At 36.6% G+C, this 20,775-nt stretch overlaps 1 protein-coding gene across 4 annotated transcripts in view; it reads left to right on the top strand.

Annotated features, from left to right (window-relative positions):
* LOC127417331 (F-BAR domain only protein 2-like) overlaps positions 1 to 20,310 on the top strand; it is a 66,398-nt gene extending 46,088 nt beyond the window's left edge. Inside the window, exons 15-29 of one of the 4 annotated variants that reach the window (XM_051657315.1) lie at positions 3,119 to 3,143; positions 5,286 to 5,331; positions 5,498 to 5,574; positions 7,778 to 7,855; positions 10,343 to 10,861; positions 11,880 to 11,995; positions 12,120 to 12,246; positions 12,585 to 12,644; positions 14,415 to 14,526; positions 15,121 to 15,276; positions 15,628 to 15,760; positions 16,669 to 16,868; positions 17,043 to 17,107; positions 17,344 to 17,508; positions 17,744 to 20,310. In XM_051657315.1, coding sequence (XP_051513275.1) covers positions 3,119 to 3,143; positions 5,286 to 5,331; positions 5,498 to 5,574; positions 7,778 to 7,855; positions 10,343 to 10,861; positions 11,880 to 11,995; positions 12,120 to 12,246; positions 12,585 to 12,644; positions 14,415 to 14,526; positions 15,121 to 15,276; positions 15,628 to 15,760; positions 16,669 to 16,868; positions 17,043 to 17,107; positions 17,344 to 17,508; positions 17,744 to 17,766 — 1,902 coding nt within the window. In that variant the 3' untranslated portion in view covers positions 17,767 to 20,310. The remainder of the gene's footprint in view (positions 1 to 3,118; positions 3,144 to 5,285; positions 5,332 to 5,497; positions 5,575 to 7,777; positions 7,856 to 10,342; positions 10,862 to 11,879; positions 11,996 to 12,119; positions 12,247 to 12,584; positions 12,645 to 14,414; positions 14,527 to 15,120; positions 15,277 to 15,627; positions 15,761 to 16,668; positions 16,869 to 17,042; positions 17,108 to 17,343; positions 17,509 to 17,743) is intronic. The other 3 variants (XM_051657298.1, XM_051657288.1, XM_051657306.1) reach the window with 3 other exon arrangements.
* Positions 20,311 to 20,775: the final 465 nt, after the last annotated feature.

Here is a 20,775-nt window from a genome sequence, read left to right as displayed (position 1 = left end):
GTAGGTTTTTATTGCCAAAGTTTTTGCATCAAAGCTGTGTACAATGAGAAACTGTGCAAACTAAAATAACAAGTCGAGTCATTTTTATTTGTATAGCACTTTTCACAACATATCGTTTCAATGCAGCTTTATAGAAAATGATGCTGTGACAGAAAATTTTAAATGAATAACATGATTGAAAATCATGCTTTAAAATTGTCTTTAGTGAGCAAGCGAAAGGTGGCTGCGGCAAGGAACACAAAACTCCATAAGATGTTATTTTATGCAGAAAAATAATCTTGGGGGAAAACCAGGCTCAACTGGGGGAGCCAGTTCCCCTCTGGCTATATAGCATGAATATAATGCCAATATTAGTTATCTATGTGTAGAACAAGTCTTGTTTGATGCGAGTAAACTGAGTAGGTGTTGGTGGCCAATGTTTAAAACTAAAGTATTTTGTATGAACTGTAAGATAGACGATTTAGGGTCTTTGAAGTCCATCCCGAATTGACTGCGGAAGTGCGTGTATATGAATTGTTCTTTTTATTTGGCTGATGAAGGTTTTAGTTGGCGTAAATTTTATTTGTCCATGTATCCCATTTTAAGAGAGTGTAGTCCATGTTAACCAATATTATTATTTTATTAAGATTTTCTCAACAAGCAAATAATACATAAGTAAAAAGAAATCTGAAAATACTTAGCAAATAAATATAAACACTTCTTGCAAAAAATTTAGGTGGTAAACAGATTGCTTGTATTACGAGTGATTATCATCGTGTGACAGTTTGCACATTATATTTTTCTGCTCTGTGTTGGCTTCTTTGAACCCACACCACAGATGTTGCACCTGTTTTAATAACGAGCTCCTCTTCATTTTCATGACTTGTTTGACAGTCATTCCGTTCTGTGGAGATGTCTTTCTCCATTATGGGTTTTACTGGGTCAAAAATGATTGAGTAGCACGAGTGATCATGCTCTGCCCTCTTCTGTCTGTGGAGCACAAATACGTGCACTTGCAAGCTCTAGAAATAGCGCCACGTGAAATACAGATGCACGCGTCAGATGAGAAGCATATTTAGTGCTTTTCAATGTCATTGAATTTGCTTGGGTGGCTGCAAAAAAATTTAAATAATGGAAAAACCCATGTTTCACTTGAAGACCGGCCCACTGAGAGGTAAGCCCACGCACATGGAAATGTACATATCGTGATATACAGATATAGCAAAATCTCTATTGATTGACACTTTATATCATCGCCATGATATATACGTCATATCGCCCAGCCCTAGCTGCGTCCCTCACTCTTCATTCCTTTGTGTTTCTTTGAAATGACAGTGATGTATATCTGCAATAACACATCCGCTCAAGTGCCAGCTTGTGTTTTCAGCGTTCACAGCTTACTTTAGACACCTTTGCTGACACTGTTTGCTTTATCTGAGAAAGATTAACATGCATCTTTTTTTTTTAAGGCAGTCTCTTTTTCATTTTAGGCTTGAACTTTGCTTTCTGTCTCATTACATATGTGCTCAGTAATTACATGGATTAACCTTTAAATATTTACACATCTCACAAAAGAGCCGTATTCACTTTCACAGTGTTGTGGGAGATACTTTGAAACATTAGCTTCTCTAGCTACAAACTACTTGTACTTCAATATAGTTAAAAAAAAAAAAAAGAAAAGAGCAGTCAAGCTGACCTTTTACATTTTTTTTTTTTTTTTTTTTTTGTGAGGTACACTACCAGTTACAAAGGAAAAAGTGATTTAAAAAATATACATCAGATGATTTTATTACTGAAATCAAACCAACATTTATCCGGCTAAGCACAAAAGGAAGGATTTCAGTTAAGGTGATCTGCTGTATTCAATTATAAATTTATACTTAATACAACTAATAAAACTAAAAGCCAACAGAATTTATGTAACTGAGTCAAAACATAGAGATAAAGATGCATTTAACTAAATATTTCGGTACAAGACATAAAATGTCATGCAGAGACTTTTTTTTAAATCAGATTATTGAAATGCACCATCTGAAAGAACTGATTTACTAAAATAATTCAGACCTCGCTGCTTGAGAGAGAGAGAGAAAGAAAGAAGACCATTCAGGAGACCATGTTTGATTATTGCCTTTGTTCGCTTGGCTGTTGAGCTATACTCTATGCACAATACAATGGGACATTTAAACCAGAGATGTTGCTCTTTGTCACGCTACACCATTACTCATTGGAAAAAGTAACTTGTTACTGGAAAAACTACAATTTCAGCTATGTAGTTAAGTTATTTTTAGTTAGTAACTTCCCAACACCAAGTTTTTTCCACTCTCTCTCACTTTAGGTCAAGTCAGGAAATATAGGTGTTCACGAATGCCATGCCATCTGTTGTAGATTATTGATATTATTGAGATTTCCATTTCCCCATGTCTTTTGTTGTCTCTCTTTCCCCTCAAGTGCTCTCTCTCTTTCTCTCTCTCTCTCTCTCTCTCTCTCTCCTTGAAACTCTTGGCTAGTGTGTGGCATAGGAGCTGTAATTGAACCCATTTGCCACTCTCTGCCTATGGGACTAAGCTTTGTCTTCACTTTTCTCTATGCATGTGTGTTTGTTTGTGTGTTTCCACAGAATTTTCCCTGTGGTTTACCAATTAGCTATGTTTTTGGTCCATAAGTTCGCTTTCTGGTGTTTTTTTATTCATCAAATTCTTGATCAAAATGAGTGAGAGGATTTTCCATTTACCAAGACAGTGTCTCAGGCAGAGATGTTTCACATGAGTCATTTTGAATTCACAGAATTACAATAAACCAACCCTTCCCATTTTCGTGTCTTTCTGCATTTGTCAGTGTTTTGCTAGCTGACTATTGTTGACATTTCTCAGCCTCAAAACAATCCCAGTAGTGAATTCAGTTGTATTCTCTGTCACTCATTTCCTCATGTTTAGACAGCATGCAGAATACTATTATTGAACTTTTGGTTTGAATATGTAATCTCACAAGTTCAGTTCTGTGCTCATTCTTGTGTGTGTGTGTGTGTCATCCTGGGAGGCCAGTATCCATTGAATGAATATGGGGATGAAGTACTTCATGTCTTCTACTGTTTTCATAACTCCTCTCACTCTCATTAATAAAAGCCTGTTTTCATTTCCAGGTTCATATGAAGAGGAACCAATCCAGTGAGTATTTTTTCTTCCTCCCTCCGTCCCTCTGTCACTCTGAATGTTTGGCTCTGGAGAGCGCCTGCCATTCTGACTTTTCTTTTTCATTTTTCTTGGCCATGACATTTCTCACCAGCCTCCTTCATGTTGCTCTGGTGACCCCTCCAAAGCCAACTCATCCCATGAGAAAATAAACGTCTTCCCCCTTTTTTCCTCATCTGATTAGCACAGCATTGCCTCCTTAAGCCATGAGTAAGATTAACTGCTTAATTGTGTTTATGTTTTTCTATCCATCATAATTTTACATTTTTCCAGTAAATTGTGGCTTAAACGAACACAGATGCATGCCAGAATGTAGTGTTTACACTGGCATGTTCTCACATCAAAACGACGGTTTCAACCTCCCAGGAAAGTTTTACATGCTTTAAATACATAAGACATTTTTTTAATTATTATTATTATTGAACTGGAACGGTAAACATTTCTTCAAAGAGCACATTCGCCACAATCTCCTGCACGTGCTGAAATCGATAAGATCTGGCAGATACAGTAATTCTATCTGCTAAATCCTTTAATCCAATACATGTTGTGTTTTGTCTGAAATCACATCAAGATGCTATCTCAGATGTGACATTAGCATTTAAAAATAGATGTAGCAGACACAGTAAAGAACCGTCTCTGTTATTTAAGAATTGTAAAATATAAGGGCTTTAGACTTTCAGAAGTTCTTTTTTTAGTTCAGATTAAATGCCAGCTTTTATGGAAATAGCCCTGTTTATGACTTTATGGTCAATACCTTTTACACTTTTTATATCCAATCCATCCTGTCATCACACACATGAATTCAGTCCAGAATCTGATGTGTGTCTTGCTATTGATTTCACAGAAGCATACGGGCAAATTGGGTAGATAGAATAAACTTTACTATTTACTACTTACTTTAACTAGACTATTCCAAACTAAATGTATATGTGCATCTCACACATACTTGGGAATGACACGACAAAATACATACCCATCTATAAACCCAATGGCAGGTGAGTAATCCTCAGGAAGCCAGCACACACGCACACTCCTTTTTTTTTTTTTTTTTATGGCTGCGTTTGTGTTGCTGGGTATGAGGGATTCCTGTGAAGCCATGAAAAATTAATAACAAAATGCTAAATTAATCCTAAATCATTGGTAGCTGTTTTAACCTAGTATGTCTTTTAACACACTACTGTCATTTTTGTATAATATTTGTATATGGGATTTGGTCTCAAATTAACTAATCCTGAAAAGTGTAAATTACAGCATTCCATTTACTGTATGCCTGCTCCTATTTACAACATGTTCTTTTGCAGAGGTTAAACATTGTAACCAATCGCAGATTTCTGTGTAGAAATTGTTAGTTTGTTTATTAGTTGCTAAGAGGTCCAATGTGAAGGATTTTAGGATTTACCAACGTATAAAACAGCATTGAAGTAATTGAGGAACACAGATCTCAGCTTGTTGTAGATGTGTAGCCTACATAAAGACTATGGCATGCAGTTGCCCCATACAAAGTATTTTAATGTAAATTAAATCATATATATATATATATATATATATATATATATATCAAAATTAATTGCAATTACAATATCAAAGGGAAATAATCGACATTTATAATTTTTCTCATAATCGTTCAGCCCTGATTTCAAATATACTGTGCAGTGTGTTCACTGTGTCCTGCAAATCACATGCAGATCATTTTTAAATTGCCTACTTTTTTTGTGTGTGTGTGTGTGTGTGTGTGTTTTATAATTTACCTGTGATAAATGGGTTTGAAAAGACATGTCTCATGTAGTAAAGACCAAATCTTAGTCTTTAACTTAAGTGGTTTTAAACCACTTGACATAGCACTTGATCTGTCAGAAAAACGAGCTTTGCTGCAGTCAATTTCCTTGGCTTCAGTATATTCAGTGTCATATATGCAATATTTGACTATGCCTCTAACAATTTAGCCAGCACAATAATTTAAAGGCTGACTGATTTAATCAGGTTTATTATTGTTTTTTACATCATATTTACTTCATGAAACACATGAGCTGCAGTTTTCATCAGGGTTAAATGAGAAGATCATGACTAATTCCCAAAGATGCCAGCAACTTAGTTGTGTATTTTCTCATTGATTTTCAGGTGATGAGCTGGGACGACCCAAGATATTACAACCACCATTTAACGAGTAAGACACTGAACCATCAGTTTACTCTTTTTATTGGAGTATATTTAAAAACCTGTTTTGTTTTCTTAGTGAATTTTTTGGTATGAATTTGTTAATGGACATGACTGTTAATTTTTTTAATTGGTGAATTACACAGCTTTCATAGCATCTTTGTTATTTTAAACAGTAGACTAGACCTGCTGTCTTTGGATCCATTTGGCCCAACCAGCACTGGCTCTGCCTCCTCTGTTCCTCCCTCATCAGGTAGCACCATTCTGTTTTAATACTGCAAAAACACAACACTTCTGAGTATAGCAAAGCTGACTGTATTAGGATCATTGTTACTAAGCGATTCATTGTTTTGCTGCATTATACTGAATGTAAATGCACAATGAAGAACAGTAAGTCCTCTGCAAAATCCCACAGTAACAGATCACATTCCTTATATCTCACATAGTTTCACAAAATGACAGGTAACATACGTGTATAATATGGTATAATCACATTTCGCATTTATCCCAGGGTCAGCACCTTAAGTAATCACAATAGAGTTTAGCCTGACAATGATCACCCACACTGTACAGACAAAAAGTAATAACTCATTCAGCCCTCCAACTCCTCCATCCCCCAGCCTCTGGGAGGCTTGTCTTAGGTCTGACCTCCTTCATTATTGATGATGCTTATAGGCTGGTGAAAATGTTTGGGCTATTCCAGTTCACAACAGTTGCCTCAAGAGAGCTTGCTCAGGCGGCTGTTGTCATGGAAACCTCCATATCCTACAGTGACTTCATACCTCACTCAATCTGTGTTCTTTAGTATACAATCTTTTGTGAATTTATGCAAAAACTTTGTTATTCCTTTGTGTTTGATTTTTATTTTTGTATATAAATATACATATATTACATCTTATTTATTTTTTTATTATTATTATTATTATTATTATTTTGTTCTGTAGAATGGGCTTTTTAAAATATATATGAAATTTTATATTAATAATTACAATGTGCACTTCAGTTGTATTTTTGGAAAAAAAATGTCTCTAAATTAATCTTCATTGTCAAGTCTTCAGATTCGGCCCCACCTCTTTTCTCTTGACTCTTTTACACACCCGTCCTTTTGTGAGTATAGTCAATGCTCTCAGTCTATGCTCCCTCTTCAGGTCATGCTCTACTCATTCAGTACTGTTATATTGACAGTATGTCCTTAAGGGCTGAATACTCTGCACTCTTGACCTTGATTATTGAAATCAAATGGTATTTTTAATTCTGGGAATTAGGAGCTGCCATATCTTGGGAAATGGTACATTGACAAAATGTAGCCTTAACTTAAGAGTATATAAACAAAGACAATTTGCTTAGTAATGTTTGCATAATTTGTAACACATGTACCTGGAATGTACTTTTAGCTTTCTCACTTTTTGTTTTTCAACCCTCTCGCACACTTTTTCTCTGGCTTGTAGAGTTATTTGGAAAGAAATATTGTGAGTGCATTCTTGCGTGACTCTGTAATAGTTTTAAAAGGTGACGTTTGCAAACAAATGAGTCTCGCAAATAAGTCACTCAAAGTAGTCACTAAAAGAAAGCCAACCTGTCATTCAAGCTCTGACCTCAGCTGTGAGGGCCAGTCATAATCCACAGTTAATTGGCACCTTCAGAGGGTGGAGTTTGGAGTCCCCTTGTCACAGACATTGTCAAACATGATCTTGTTATAGTTCTGACCTGGCAAAGGAGCAAAAAGAGCATTGAAGGGGATTTTAGTTATGTTGCGAATTATTGTTGGCACTATTTTTAGCTTTTGAACTCAGATTTTGAGTGTTATATCTTTCATCTACACTACCGGTCAAAAGTTTTGAAACACTTACTCATTCTTTATTATAATTTTTTTTTTCTTCACATTTTAGAATAATAGTAAAGTCATTAAAACTATGGAATATCATAAATGGAACTATGGGAATTATGTTGTGACTAAACAAAATCCAAAATAAATCAAAACTGTGTTATATTTTAGCATCTTCAAAGTACCCACCCTTTGTCTAGAATTTGCAGACATGTACTCTTGACATTTTCTCAACCAACTTCTTGAGGTATCACCCTGGGATGCTTTTTAAACAGTATTGAAGGAGTTCCCATCTATGTTGGGCACTTATTGGCTGCTTTTCTTTATTATTTGGTCCAAGTCATCAATTTCAAAAACTTTTTTTTTTTTTAATTAAATTTTAGATTTATAATGAAATAAATTAATATGGTGGCACAATTATATTTTTGTCAACAAAACTAATTTCAAACATTTAAGCATACGCCTTCAGATCAAAAGACTTTTAAGATCATGGGAAACATTTCAGTCAAGTGTTTCAAAACTTTTACTGGTAGTGTATATTGATGTATTTTAATTGAGCCTATTTAGTCTGTATGATTTTTTTCCCCCCTCATACTTGCTTTGTATTTGTTCAATGCTTTTTTCTTCTTAGACCTGGCTTCTCTCTTATTATCACCTTTCCCTACATCTCCCCCAATGCAGTTAAATGATGAGGTCTTTGAAGACCCAGGTAATGCTTGTAACCCATGCCTGCAGAATAAAACTCTTCCCATAACAGATGCTGACCTTAAAGGCTCAGGATAATACCAAAGTGTGAATGCTGTTAGGAATGTTTATATTTGAACTCACAAAGTCTTACAAATTCTTATAATTCTAAGAAATGTATATGTGAATATGAGTGTTTTCAACATACTGTATTTTGCAAGCACACTGAAGGAAAAGCACTGAGCCACACTTATACAGTATAATATTTATTTTATTTTTAAAAAAATATATTTGTATGCCGCTCAGTTATGCCAGTGTTTTATTTATTGTTTATGTATGTAAGGGGCAAGAAAAAGTATTTGAACCCTTTGGAATTGCATTTGTGTATAAATTTGCCTTAAAATCTGGTTTGATCGTCATCTAAGTTACAATAATGAACAAACACAATCTGTTTTAACTAATAACACACAAATTGTTGTATTGTTCTTGTACATACTGAATACATCATTCAAACATTCACAGTGTAGGTTGGAAAAATATGTGAACCTCTAGGCTAATGATGTCAACAAAAGCTAATTAGAGTCAGGAGTTGGAAAACCTGGGATCAAATTAATGAAACTAGATTGGAAGTGTGGGTTAGAGCTACTTTGACTTATAAAAAGCACTCAGACTTTTGAGTTTGCTATTCACAAGAAGCATCTGCTGATGTGGACCATCATAAGAGATCTCAGAAGATCTACGACTAAGAATTGTTGCTTTGCATAAAGCTGGAAAGGGTTACAAATACTGTGTAATACTCTCCGTATAAGTGGCCGTCCAGCCAAGATGACTCAAAGGGCAGAATGCTCAATGAGGTAAAAAAAAAAAAAAAAAAAAAAAAGAAGTGACATCTAGAGTGACAGCTAAAGACTTGAAGGAATCATAAGAACTGGATAACATCTCTGTTTATGAGTTTACTATATGAAAACATTAAACAGGCATGGTGTCCATGAGAGAACCATGAAGAAATACCACTTAGACATTCCACAACGCTAATGGACTAATGAAACTAAGGTTGAATTGTTTGGGAAGAACACGCAGCACTACGTAGGGCGTAAAAAGGATGAAAACATCATCTCAGTAGTGAAGTACGGTGGAGGGAGCATCATGATTTGGGGCTGCTTCGGGGCCTGGATCACTTGCCAGCTTCGAGGGGAAAAATAAATTCTCAAGTTTACCAAGATATCCTATAGGATAATGTCAGGGTGGTTGTGTGCCAGCTGAAGCCCAGTAGATGTTGGGTGATGCAGCAGGACAGTAAAGTAAAGTAAATCAACTACAGAATGGTTTAAATAAAAGAAAATCCATCTTTTGGAATGGCCCAGTCAGAGCCCAGACCTTAGAGATGCTGTGGAATGACCTGAAGAGAGCCGTTCATACAAGACATCCTAAGAATATGGCTGAGATGAAGCAGTTCTGTAAGGAAAAATGGCCCAAAATTCCTTCTGAACATTGTGCAGGCCTAATCTGCAGCTACTGGAAATGCTTGGTTGAGGTTATTGCTTCCAAAGGAGGATCGACCAGTTATTAAATCCAGTGGTTCACTTACATTTTCCACAGCACTGTGAATTTTCAATGGGATGTGTTCAATAAAGACTTGTGACTTTGATGAGGTCACATTTTATGACCAATTAATGCAGAAAACCTGCTGATTCCAAAAGGTTCACATACTTTTTCTTGCCACTGTATTTGCATTAGTTAAGGCTGACAGAGTTGCATGAAGGTTGGCTGATCTTAGCATTACTCAAATTTGCAGTATTATCCTGTCTATTGCTTATTAAAGGAATAATTCACCCCAAAATACATTCTGTAATTATTTTCTCACAATCCTAACATTTATGCTGTTATTTTTTTCCAGTGGTGAACAAAGTAGACATTTTATCCCAAAAAGTACGTACGGCTTGTGCACTATATTCCAAGTCTTCAGAAGCCATATTATAGCTTTGTGTGAGGAGCGGACGGAATTTTGTTGTGATTAACTGAATTGTCATTGTATGGCATGTGTTGCATAAAGATTCTTTAAAAATGTCTCCTATTGTATTCCAAGGAAAAATTAACAGCATACAGGTTTGGAAACCAAGGTTTGACGGATGACAGAAATTAAATTTTTGTGTGACCTGCTCTTTGAAGGGATCTTTAAGAATCTTTCAGGAGGATTCTGCAATGTTTTGACTTACTTAATTTGAATGTGGTTGACACATTTACTGATACTACCTCATTAAAAGGTCTGTTTTTTCTGTTACTTTGAATATAATCAATGTTGTGTTTATGTAAAATTTGTATTCCACATTCAGATTTAGTGAAAGAACATAGCACCTCCTCGGCATTGACTTGTACAGTATACATATCATCAGTGTATATTTCATATCTATTAATTTTTTTTCCTGTAGTCATTTTAGCATAGTCATCAGTATATAATGTATGTTTATACAACCTTGCATTGCTCTCTTCTCTCTGATGACCCCTGTAACAGAAGTGGATTTGCTGTCGGAGCCCACCTCTCCTTCAGCTGTCAGTCTTGAGGTTGCTGAGGCTCCTGCTCTTCCCCTTCCCTACAAAATCCTTCCTTTCAGCCTTGCCAACTCAGGCCCCCTGCCGTTCCCTACCCTCCCCTCTCCTCCCTCCACCTCTCCTTGGGAGCTCCCTGATGAGGCTTTTGCCCTCCTCAACCCTGCTCCCACTAGAGCTATGAGTGTGCCTCCAGCCCTACAGGCTACTCCTAAGAACTACACTACCCAAATGCCCCCTCTCAGTGCTCCCGCCACTGGTCCAGACATGCTTTCTTTTTGGGCCCAGAGCCAGTGGATTGCCTTTAATGATGCCTTTGTGCCATGCCGTGGACCCTCCCATCTGCCAGCAGGGCCTCAGTCAGTGCCCGTGTCTCAACAGCTAAAGCTTTTCTCCAGAGAGCCTACAGACCCATTTGCGAATATTAGGAGAGAGGAAAGTGCCTCCTCTCTGAAGGAAGTAGCAGCCAGACCCATGCAGGATGGTAAATTTGTTGAATTAGAGTTCTAAGCATGTTCAAACACTGTTCCATGCTTCATGACAGTTTGATATGTTTACAGTGATTTTAACAAACGTGATGTTTTTAATATGAAATGAACATTTATATTATTAACTTGTTTTAATTCATTTGAGTTGATTTGGTGGATTTCTTTTTTTATTGTTATTTCTTTTCTTTTTTTGCTTCAGTTCACTTTTATTTTATGCATTCTTCTTTGATTGTTAATGTAATTGTTTTGTGTTTTCTTCAATTGATTAATTTGATTTAAAATATTTGATAGGGTTTTCACCTTTAAGTCATCGTAATTTTAAAATCTTACATAATCTTACATCTTACTGTTGTTTATCTGGATAGAAATGTGACAGATTTAGGCCCAAGTTTGAAATAACTTTGGTTAAGATATTTTCTGATTGTTCTGTATGTTTAAGATAACATATATGTTAAGATTTTACAGATATTTTTGAAATTCATTAGCAATTCATGTCATGTCCTATATAGGCTACTATTTAGAGAAGTAAAAGTGTTAAATTCACATCTAAGGGTGTTTGTTTGTTTGTTTAGCTGTATCTTCAAATCATCATAATATTATTTTAAATGTTTTCTGAGCCAAACTGGCCCAGAACTGTGCTAGTTAATGATTTTCCCATTTTAACACTTCATGACTAAAATGGTTTAAAGAAGGAATTGCTTCTTTTACTTTCCTTGCTTTGTATTATCATTTCTTTGAGTGTTCTTATTTTATGTACCTTATGTTTGTTCAGAATTTTTTCTGAGTTCATAATGTGACTGTCTAAAAGTTATTTCACTCTTTTGTTGACTCTATATCAGTTGTAATTGTTGGATTTGACTCTAAGCTTGTGACATCAAGCTCAGTATAGCAGTATTTTAAATGTTATTCCACATTTGTGATTATGTTTGTAAGTTAACCATGCTAAGGCACTGCTATCTCTGTTTTTTGTATGTCTTGTGGTTCTAATATCTGTCTTCTTTTTTGTATGCATAGTACCACCCCCAAACAGGCCAACCACTCCCCTGGGCACAGCAGGCATTGTGCCACCTCCAAGACCATTATCACGGCCCAAACTGCCTGCAGGAAAGCTGACGGGCATCAATGAGGCTGTGAGTAAAGAACATACATATTTACTGATTCCCCCAAATCCAGGGTAGTATAGAGAGAATCGTAGAATTGAATGAAAATGAATTGAATGCAGTGAATTATTGATTAGTCAATTGTTCTGTGCAGGGCCGACCATTCAGCCCTTCTAAGCTGTCTAACTCCAGCCCTCCTCCTGCTCCACTGGCTCGAGCTGAGAGCTCCTCCTCTCTCAGCTCCAACACCTCGCTGAGCACCAGCAACACACCTACTGTCGGTGAGTGTTCACACGCTTTTCTTCATGATCCAAAAGCTGTAATGTTGAACTCAAAGGCATATTTCCATACATGTTTTCTAAAATATATAAATGCTTAATTATATATACTGTGTATTACAATGACAGCAAAATTCTGTATATATTTCTTTTTTTTTTTTTTTGAGGGAATGGGTGTATACTTTGTAAGGAAAGCTAACAAACATAGTATACATTTATGATTCTACACATTGCATTTCATAATATGATCAACACTCACCAAACCACTCCATCCTCACCCTTCAACTGTGGGTCTTTTTTTTTTTTTTTTTGTGGTGTCCTTCCTTTCATTTTCATTTAAGAGGACGATGTGTTTGTGGGGAAACTGCCCACATTTGAGAAGAGATGTGAGACTCCTGCAGGTAAAGTGGAAAGTACCCGAAAAAACTGTTCTAACTTACTAATTGACTTCTGAATGATCATCAACCAATTACATTACTCCATTTATTAAACCACACCTATTCCTTTCAAAATATTCTTCTAATTAGCTCTTCTGTGACTCATCCTATGATTTTGGTGAACTCAAGGATTGTTGATACTTTGAGCTCATTATGTCTTAAGGCCCAGATATACTTCATACGAAACTGATCAATGAACAGGTGTGATGTAATTTAGAACAAAATCTGGCCAAAAAGAAGGTGTTTTTAAGTTTGTTTCGGTGGTACGTAACCGCTCGCCTGGGCCAACTTTCAGAAAAACTTCAAAAACTGGCTGCTAGGGGGCCTGGGTAGCTCAGCATGTATTGACACTGACTACCGCCCCTGGAGTCGCGAGGTCGAATCCTGGACATGCCGAGTGACTCCAGCCAGTTCGCCTAAGCAACCAAATTGGCCCAGTTGCTAGGGAGGATAGAGTCACATGGTGTAACCTCCTCGTGGTCGCTATAATGTGTGGTTCTCGCTCTCGGTGGGGCGCGTGGTGAGTTGTGCGTGGATGCCGCGGAGAATAGCGTGGGCCTCCACACGCGCTACGTCTCCGCGGTAACGCGTTCAAACAAGCCACGTGATAAGATGCGCGGATTGACAGTCTCAGATGCGGAGGTAACTGAGATTCGTCCTCCGCCACCCGGATTGAGGCGAGTCGCTACGCCACCATGAGGACTTAGAGTGCATTGGGAATTGGGCATTCCAAATTGGAGAGAAAAGGGGAGAAAACCTTCTTACTGCCATTGCTCCACATCATCAGTAGGTGTGACCTGAAGCTCCACCTACTTTGAGGCCGACAGTTTTTTCAGTTACATTGTTCAGTCAGTTAAGATCAGTCAACATGAACACACCGGCGTGCAGAGTTATTAGCAAGCTGGTGCAAATTTACGTGCATCTGTACGACCGCTCACTTAGAGACATTTTCCAAGTCCATGTCTTGTTGTTGTTGTTTAATTAGTCAACAAAAAGAATCAAATCAACTCAAATACTCTAAAGTGCCCATTCACTCATGTGCCATCTGCAGCGAAAGCCATTCACACATCGGCCCAAAGTGAGATATGCCTTTCTTATCATTCTTTTGTCTAAATGCTGCCCATTAACACACTTTATAGATGTATTGCCGCATATAGTGTGTTCACTCAATAGCTCCATGAATTCAGAATGTAAACAAGACAAATCATTTTGTCCTGCACATACATATATTACTTTAAATAATCATCGAGCTTCTTTTGATGACCTTATGAATTCTACTCTTAGAATGAGGCATAAAGTCATTGATAACACATTTTTATATCACATTAGGTAAGATTTTATATATAGCATCCTCCTATTCAAATGTTCCTCAAACGCCTCCCACAGCGGTGTGAAGGGTGTCTGAATGAAGAACTTTTCCAAAAATATATCGGGGGCCTTTAGCCTATTTTGCCAGCCTTGCAAACTAATGTGTTGATTGCTAATCATAAACTTTATACCATTCTGTTGCTGATTTATTGTTGCTGATGAGGATGTATGGATCTCAGTTGCTTAAAGACTCTCTCCTACTGAGCTGTCAGTGTTTTGATGTGTTACTGTGAAGGTTGAAAATGTGTGAACCGGTCCAACCTCATCAGAACTCTTCTGTTATTATAAAGAAAAAAAGGATGTCTAACTGTTGTAATGCTGCTTTCTTTATGTCTCTCTCTCTCTCTCTCCCCCTTTCCCTCAAAGTGACATCTCGTGGGCCCAGTCCAGTGACACTGTCTTCCCTGGATGCGTTGCCCATAGCTGTGGCATTCACAGAGTCAGTTAATGCCTATTTCAAAGGAGCAGATCCCAGCAAGTGAGTTTCACACGATGTGTTCTGCTTAGGCTTTACAGACCACAAACTATACACAGGGTTCCCACTGTCATGGAAAACCTGGAAAATATCAGGGAATTTTAAAATTGTGATTTCTAGAAAAGTTCATGAAAATTAATCTCAGAAAGTCATAGAGAATTCAGTAGCCAATATAATTTTCTACATATGTAGATACATACATACATACATACATACATACGTATGCTGAGCTCTAAAATATTAAATATCTAAAATATCATCAAATAGAAATTGCTCTTTGTGAATGCAGTCACTATTAACAAATTTTTTAAATCACGAATGACTAGGAAAAGTCATGAAAATTAATTGTTCAAAAGGTTCTCAGTGATAACCACCAATAATTGAAGCCACTGCATGTAGATTAGGAAATTCACAATGCACATTGGTAATCTATTACATATTCCATAAGATTTTAAATCTTTGAGAATAGATGCCCATTGTAATTGTTCACACATGGGCACATGCTCTTTATGTCTGTGTCCTACTCTTGGTTGAATGTTGCTTTGGTGTAGATCAATATAAGAGGTTAAGCTCAGTTCACCTCTCTGTGTGTTGTAGGTGCATTGTGAAGATCACAGGAGACATGACCCTCTCCTTCCCCAGTGGCATCATCAAGATTTTCACCTCAAGTCCATCTCCTGCCGTACTCAGCTTCAAACTCTTAAATACTAGCAGACTAGAGCAAATTATGCCCAATCAGCAACTACTGCACAGGTGAGTGTGTGGGGTGTTTCTGCAAATATGATATAAGAAAGTGGTAAGTGTGGCTTGAAAATAGTTTGGATATGTTTTACCATTTAAATCATAATGACTTGTTCCATGCATTAGTGTCTTTGCAACCCATGTTTATTACAGCCTCTTTCTTTCTATCACTCACCCACAACCCTCCTCTTATGAGTTCCTGCCAGCAGCTCCTAGGCATGGCTAATCGAATCAGGAGGACTTGTGATTTAGTAGTTGAGTTGCTGAAGTAGGGTTAGTTGTTTCATGCTGCCACAGTGACATGCAGCAATTAATTATTTAGGTCCAAATTAAATTTTCTGTGTGTTTGTGCACATAATGCAGTGACTCCTCCCAGAGTGACACAAACACTAAGGACTTTTGGCTGAACATGCCTGTACTGACAGCATACCTCAGAAAGAGCTCTGAGCAGAACCCTGCTGCATCCTATTACAATGTGGACATTCTCAAGTACCAGGTACGTAGCTTTTCACTCAGTAACTTTTGGGATAGTACTATTGTGTACTTCAGTGTGGCTTGTTAGCACCAGATTTAGTCAGAATTGTTGAATGAATGCAGGATCAATGTTTCAGAAATACTTGTGCCAAGTTCCTAGCAATGTAATCTTTGCAGTTGTGTTTTTATGTATTTCTGAAAAATATTTAAGCAATTCTCAACAAAAGAAAAAAATATGACTAATGGTGTAACCATTTTAGTAAGAAGTACTTAAATACACTATGTTGCCAAAAGATTGTGGACATCATAGTTTAATTTAATTTCAAAACCATAGGCATCAATTCCCCTTTCGCTGCAATAACAGCTTCCACTCTTCTGCATAGGCTTTCTACTATACTGTATGTAGTAAGCGTCAGGGAGGTCAAGCAGTGATGTTGGGCGATGGGGTCTGGCTCACAGTTGGCATTTTCAAATATTAAGGATTTTTTTTTAACAAAATGTACTGCTTATTTTTTTAAGAAATATTAATACATTTTCTGCCCAACTGCTTGCTTTATTTGTTTGTTTCTTTCTTTCTTTCTTAATTTTAGACTTCTAATGAGACCTTTTTTTTTTCTAGACAGTAACATAAACTAGACAATTTTTACTTTAAACTCTGCAAAAATATTCAAATTCTGAAATGGAAGGTACATTTATCACACAAGATACATTCAAGTAATTTTTATATGAACTGTATTTTTAATGTTTTTGAATAACAATAGATCCACACAACAAAAAAATTGCATCACGTTTTTGGCCCATTTACTGTTGAAATCCTGGATTGGGTCACCAGTTTAGTGTTGTGTAAATCAGGCTGATGATAATGTCAGCCACACCCATGGTCCTAAGGTGGTAAGCAGTGACCTTTCATGACATTTTGGCTCTTTTCAGGTATGTTCAAATGGGATTCAGTCGACACCTCTGAACCTCGTAGTGTATTGGAAATGCGGCCCTAGTACCACAGACCTGCGGGTGGACTATCGATACAACCCAGAAGCCATGCAGCCTCCAGCAACACTCACCAATGTACAGGTGTTAGTGCCCGTCAGTGGTGGAGTCACCAATATGCAGTCGCTCCCCAACGCCATCTGGTGAGTTGAAGTGATTAGGCACACAAACCTTGAGGAAATATCTTGAGGAAAAAACATTCAAATGTCCTATATATTTAATCAGTATAACCAGTATAATATATAAACAAAAACAGAAAATGAAATACAAAACAACTCAGTATAATTGTAATTAGTTTGTAACTGTGTTTGAATTAGGAATGCAGAACAGAATAAGTCGTTATGGAAACTGAGTGACATCTCTGACAAGTCTGAAAATGAAGGTATGAGCAAAATGGCATCACTATTGAGATGAAGTTGGTATGAATCACTGCTGCAAATGATTTTACAGTCACATTGAAATTTTTGTGTGTACATGACTCTATTCATCAATGAAAGCCATTCTTCCAAAGACGCCATAATGCACTTTGTATGATGTGATAAAGATTAAAAGGTCACCTGGTACAAAGTACGTAATAGCATTTTATGTGGACTGTGTGTATGTTTTTGTATATGTCAGGCTCTGGTTCTTTGAGGGCAAAGTTTGAGCTGTCCGATGGCCCATCCATCCCTGCCACCCTGGCTGTTCAGTTCTTCAGCGAAGGCAGCACTATGTCAGGTGTAGACATGGAACTAGTAGGCTCTGGTTACCGACTCTCTCTCAATAAGAAGAGATTTGCCACTGGTAAGCATGATTTGAATTAATTGAAACAGTTTTGAGTCTATATGCTCTCAACATATGTATGCTCCTCTTTTGTAAGTCACTTTGGATAAAAGCGTCTGCCAAATGAATAAATGTAAAGGTATATGCCTGAGTTTTTAATCAAATGTATTTTGATTTCAGTATTATTTTGTCATTCAAATTACAGAGTTAACAGAAGGTATACGATTAATACCTGTATGTGTGTGTGCATTCACAGGTCGCTATATGGCAGACTGTTGAGATCTGAGAAGAGGCCCATCCACTCTCAAATGCAGGGAATCTGGAGTTTAATTTCTGTTCATTGACGTATTCTCTCACTGGTTCTGTATTATATTTATGGAGGATCTTTAGAGGGGCTGTCTGTGTGAAGGCCTCTCATGCATCTGTTTCCTCTGCATGTCCTGAATGATGCAGTTCCAGTGAAGCATCTTTCTGGAGACGGGAGGTTTTTATACTACACTAACGTAGCACTGAGTATCAAACACTGTAAAAAATAAAACAAAAAAGTAAAAAGAAGGAATGTCAAGATATTGGTAAATTAAATCATTAATCTTTGATACTTTTTGATCTATTCAGACTTTTATAAAGTCAGAACAGTAGTGCTTGTTTTTTTTATATATATATGTATTGTTAACAATTTGTAATATGAATTATATATGTATAAACACAGCATATCTAAGCAAAAAAAGGAAAAAAATAACACTGCACTAACAATCTTTCTGGACATTTTAAAGCATTAATTTCTCCTTTGTATTCACTGAAAAGTCAGTTGCAATGGCAATGAAGAGAACAAAAGGAGAAAAAATAAGGAAAAAAGGAGAGACAAGAGATAATGCCTCAGCAATATATCACTTCATGCTCACAAGAATGCCTTACTTTTTGTCCAAAACACCATTGGTCATTTACATAGCGGAGCTTTAAATTTTTCCCCCTTATTTCCTTTGTTTTTAGGTGTTCCTTTATACTTTTATGTTGTTGTTGTTTTTATTTCATTATGAATGTGCAATGAAGGTATAAGCTTTCAAAATGTATGGATTTTTGTTCTACTTTAGTGCCATTTTCACCTTAACGTTGACAAGAGAACTTGTTAGTTGTGTTGTCTTGTGTAACAGCAAAAGGAAACTTATACACTGACCTCAGTGCCTCTTTTGTTACTTAAACATGTCTATGTTTCTGTACAGTTAAGTATGAAAATCTTTTCCCCCTTTTTTTTTTTTTTTATCTTTTCATGACTTTTCATCATACAATGTACTTTATTTTTTAAGTGCCAGTTCAGTTCTATACTTCCTGATAGGATATTGAAGGGAAATCATGTTAATACTTTGGCCTTTGACCTTCAAACTCCTTTAGAGTACTTTACCCAAACAGGTCACTTCATAGCATTGTGTCATGTTTATAGACATTATCAGGTTGGCGTTGCCCACATTTTTAAGCAAATGCTCTGGGCAGGCCTTGTAGATGCGGAAGTCTGCATAAATCCTACCAAAATACCCAGTGAATAATGATCATTGTGAGATTATACTAATGGCAAACACTGACCTGGTGTTAAAACTCTTGACATTTTGGAGGGATCCTTATTGAACAGACCAAAAAGTTATGAATATTAGCATATACGCAAAATGAATTATAAGCATGCATGCTATTCGGTGTAGCTGATTAACAATGGGCTACCAATTTTTCAACTAAAGCCCAGTTCAGATGGGATTAGCTTTATATGGGGACGTGGTGTATTGTAATAATTACAAGAGCTTCTCCATGATTTTAGAAGTTGTTTTTGGCTCAAATTCTCCAATTAATGTGTATTTAGTGTATTTGCCAAATACAGATTGAAAAGCACAATAAGATGCAATGAGCCAATAGAAGTTACAGAAAAACTCTGCATTTCTTACTGCCAGTTATGGATTTTAATACTTTTATGGCTTTATATATTTTTGTATAGTTTTGTAACAAAAGTTCATCAACTTATTACCATCGAGATTATTCTGTCTTTATTTCACAGTATGTGTTAGAAACCAGCGGTGAGCATTCAAGGTTTCATTGGGAAAACCCTGTCTTTCCCCCATGCAAGGGCTATTTGCCTTGTCCTCTGTGGAGGATAACTTCTCCAAGGGCTACACCAATCCCTGTGATCGCAGACGCCATTTGTACTTTAAAATGTAAAACACTAAAAGCCAACAATGACGGACCTTGATGAATCTGGACAGTTTTTAGAATGCTGTCTTGTTTTTACCAGGAACTTTTTTTCTCTTTAACAGTAGTCTAACAGTTTTGTGGAGTAACAAAGTGAAGATTTTATATTGAGAATCCTCACCCATTCATATAAAGTTTTTAAATATTTGTGATATTAATTAATGTGCATTGGGTATGAATTTTGGTGTAGGTACTGCATCAAGAAAATACAGAGGTAGAAATCAGCTGATGAACATCCAGGTCAATGTAGCATCCAAATATAATACATTATTGGCTTCTTACAGTGAATATGCATGAATTAATTGTGTAACTAGCAAGCTGGTTTTGCTGCCTCTACAGCCAACACATGAAAGTCATTCTGGAGCATTAAAAAACAGGTCTCTTCTTTGATTTCTTTCTTCTTTTTATGTCCACATTCAATGGCACGTTAAAAGATTTGTGAAAGTCATTTTTGTGTGTGTGTGTGTGTTTGTGTGTACTCGCACAATGTACATTTTTACAAAGATTTTTCCATTTTCTCTACTTTATGATGCTCTGTGTCTGTAATAAATGTGTAATATATAAATCTATACAAATATAAGAAATACTACAGAATGCTGACTATCTTGTCTCCTTTATTTCCTTTGCATAGATCTATTAAAAATGAATTTATGCTTTCTTTATGATAAATAGGTAAAGTTCCTGCTCAACATCCAACCAACAATACCTCCTTTTGTCACTATTACAGAGTAAAGAAAGTCAATGCTTATGGCATTGTCATTTTAGAGAACGTTTTGGTTATGATGATTGAACTGACTGTAACCACTGGCTTTTCCCTCTGTGCACCAATTTCTCCAACTAATAGGGAAGGTTGAAAATTCTGAGCATAAGCAAACAGAAGCCTGAACTTGTGAGCCTAAAGTACACGGCTACAATTTATTCAGCATTCCCCCCGAAATAACTTGCATGCGCTGTTAACGTACTGACCTCTGGAAGACCTCGTTATGTTTGTCTGTTTTGCCTCTATTACCGTAGGAAATGCAGTCTTCTTCAGTTAGCTTCTCGATACAGGGCAGGTAA

The sequence above is a fragment of the Myxocyprinus asiaticus genome, chromosome 3 (genome assembly GCF_019703515.2).
Source record: "Myxocyprinus asiaticus isolate MX2 ecotype Aquarium Trade chromosome 3, UBuf_Myxa_2, whole genome shotgun sequence".
Taxonomy (NCBI): Eukaryota; Metazoa; Chordata; class Actinopteri; order Cypriniformes; family Catostomidae; genus Myxocyprinus; species Myxocyprinus asiaticus.
The sequence above is the reverse complement of the archived record's forward strand: the minus strand, read 5'-3'. Positions and strand labels throughout refer to the sequence as shown.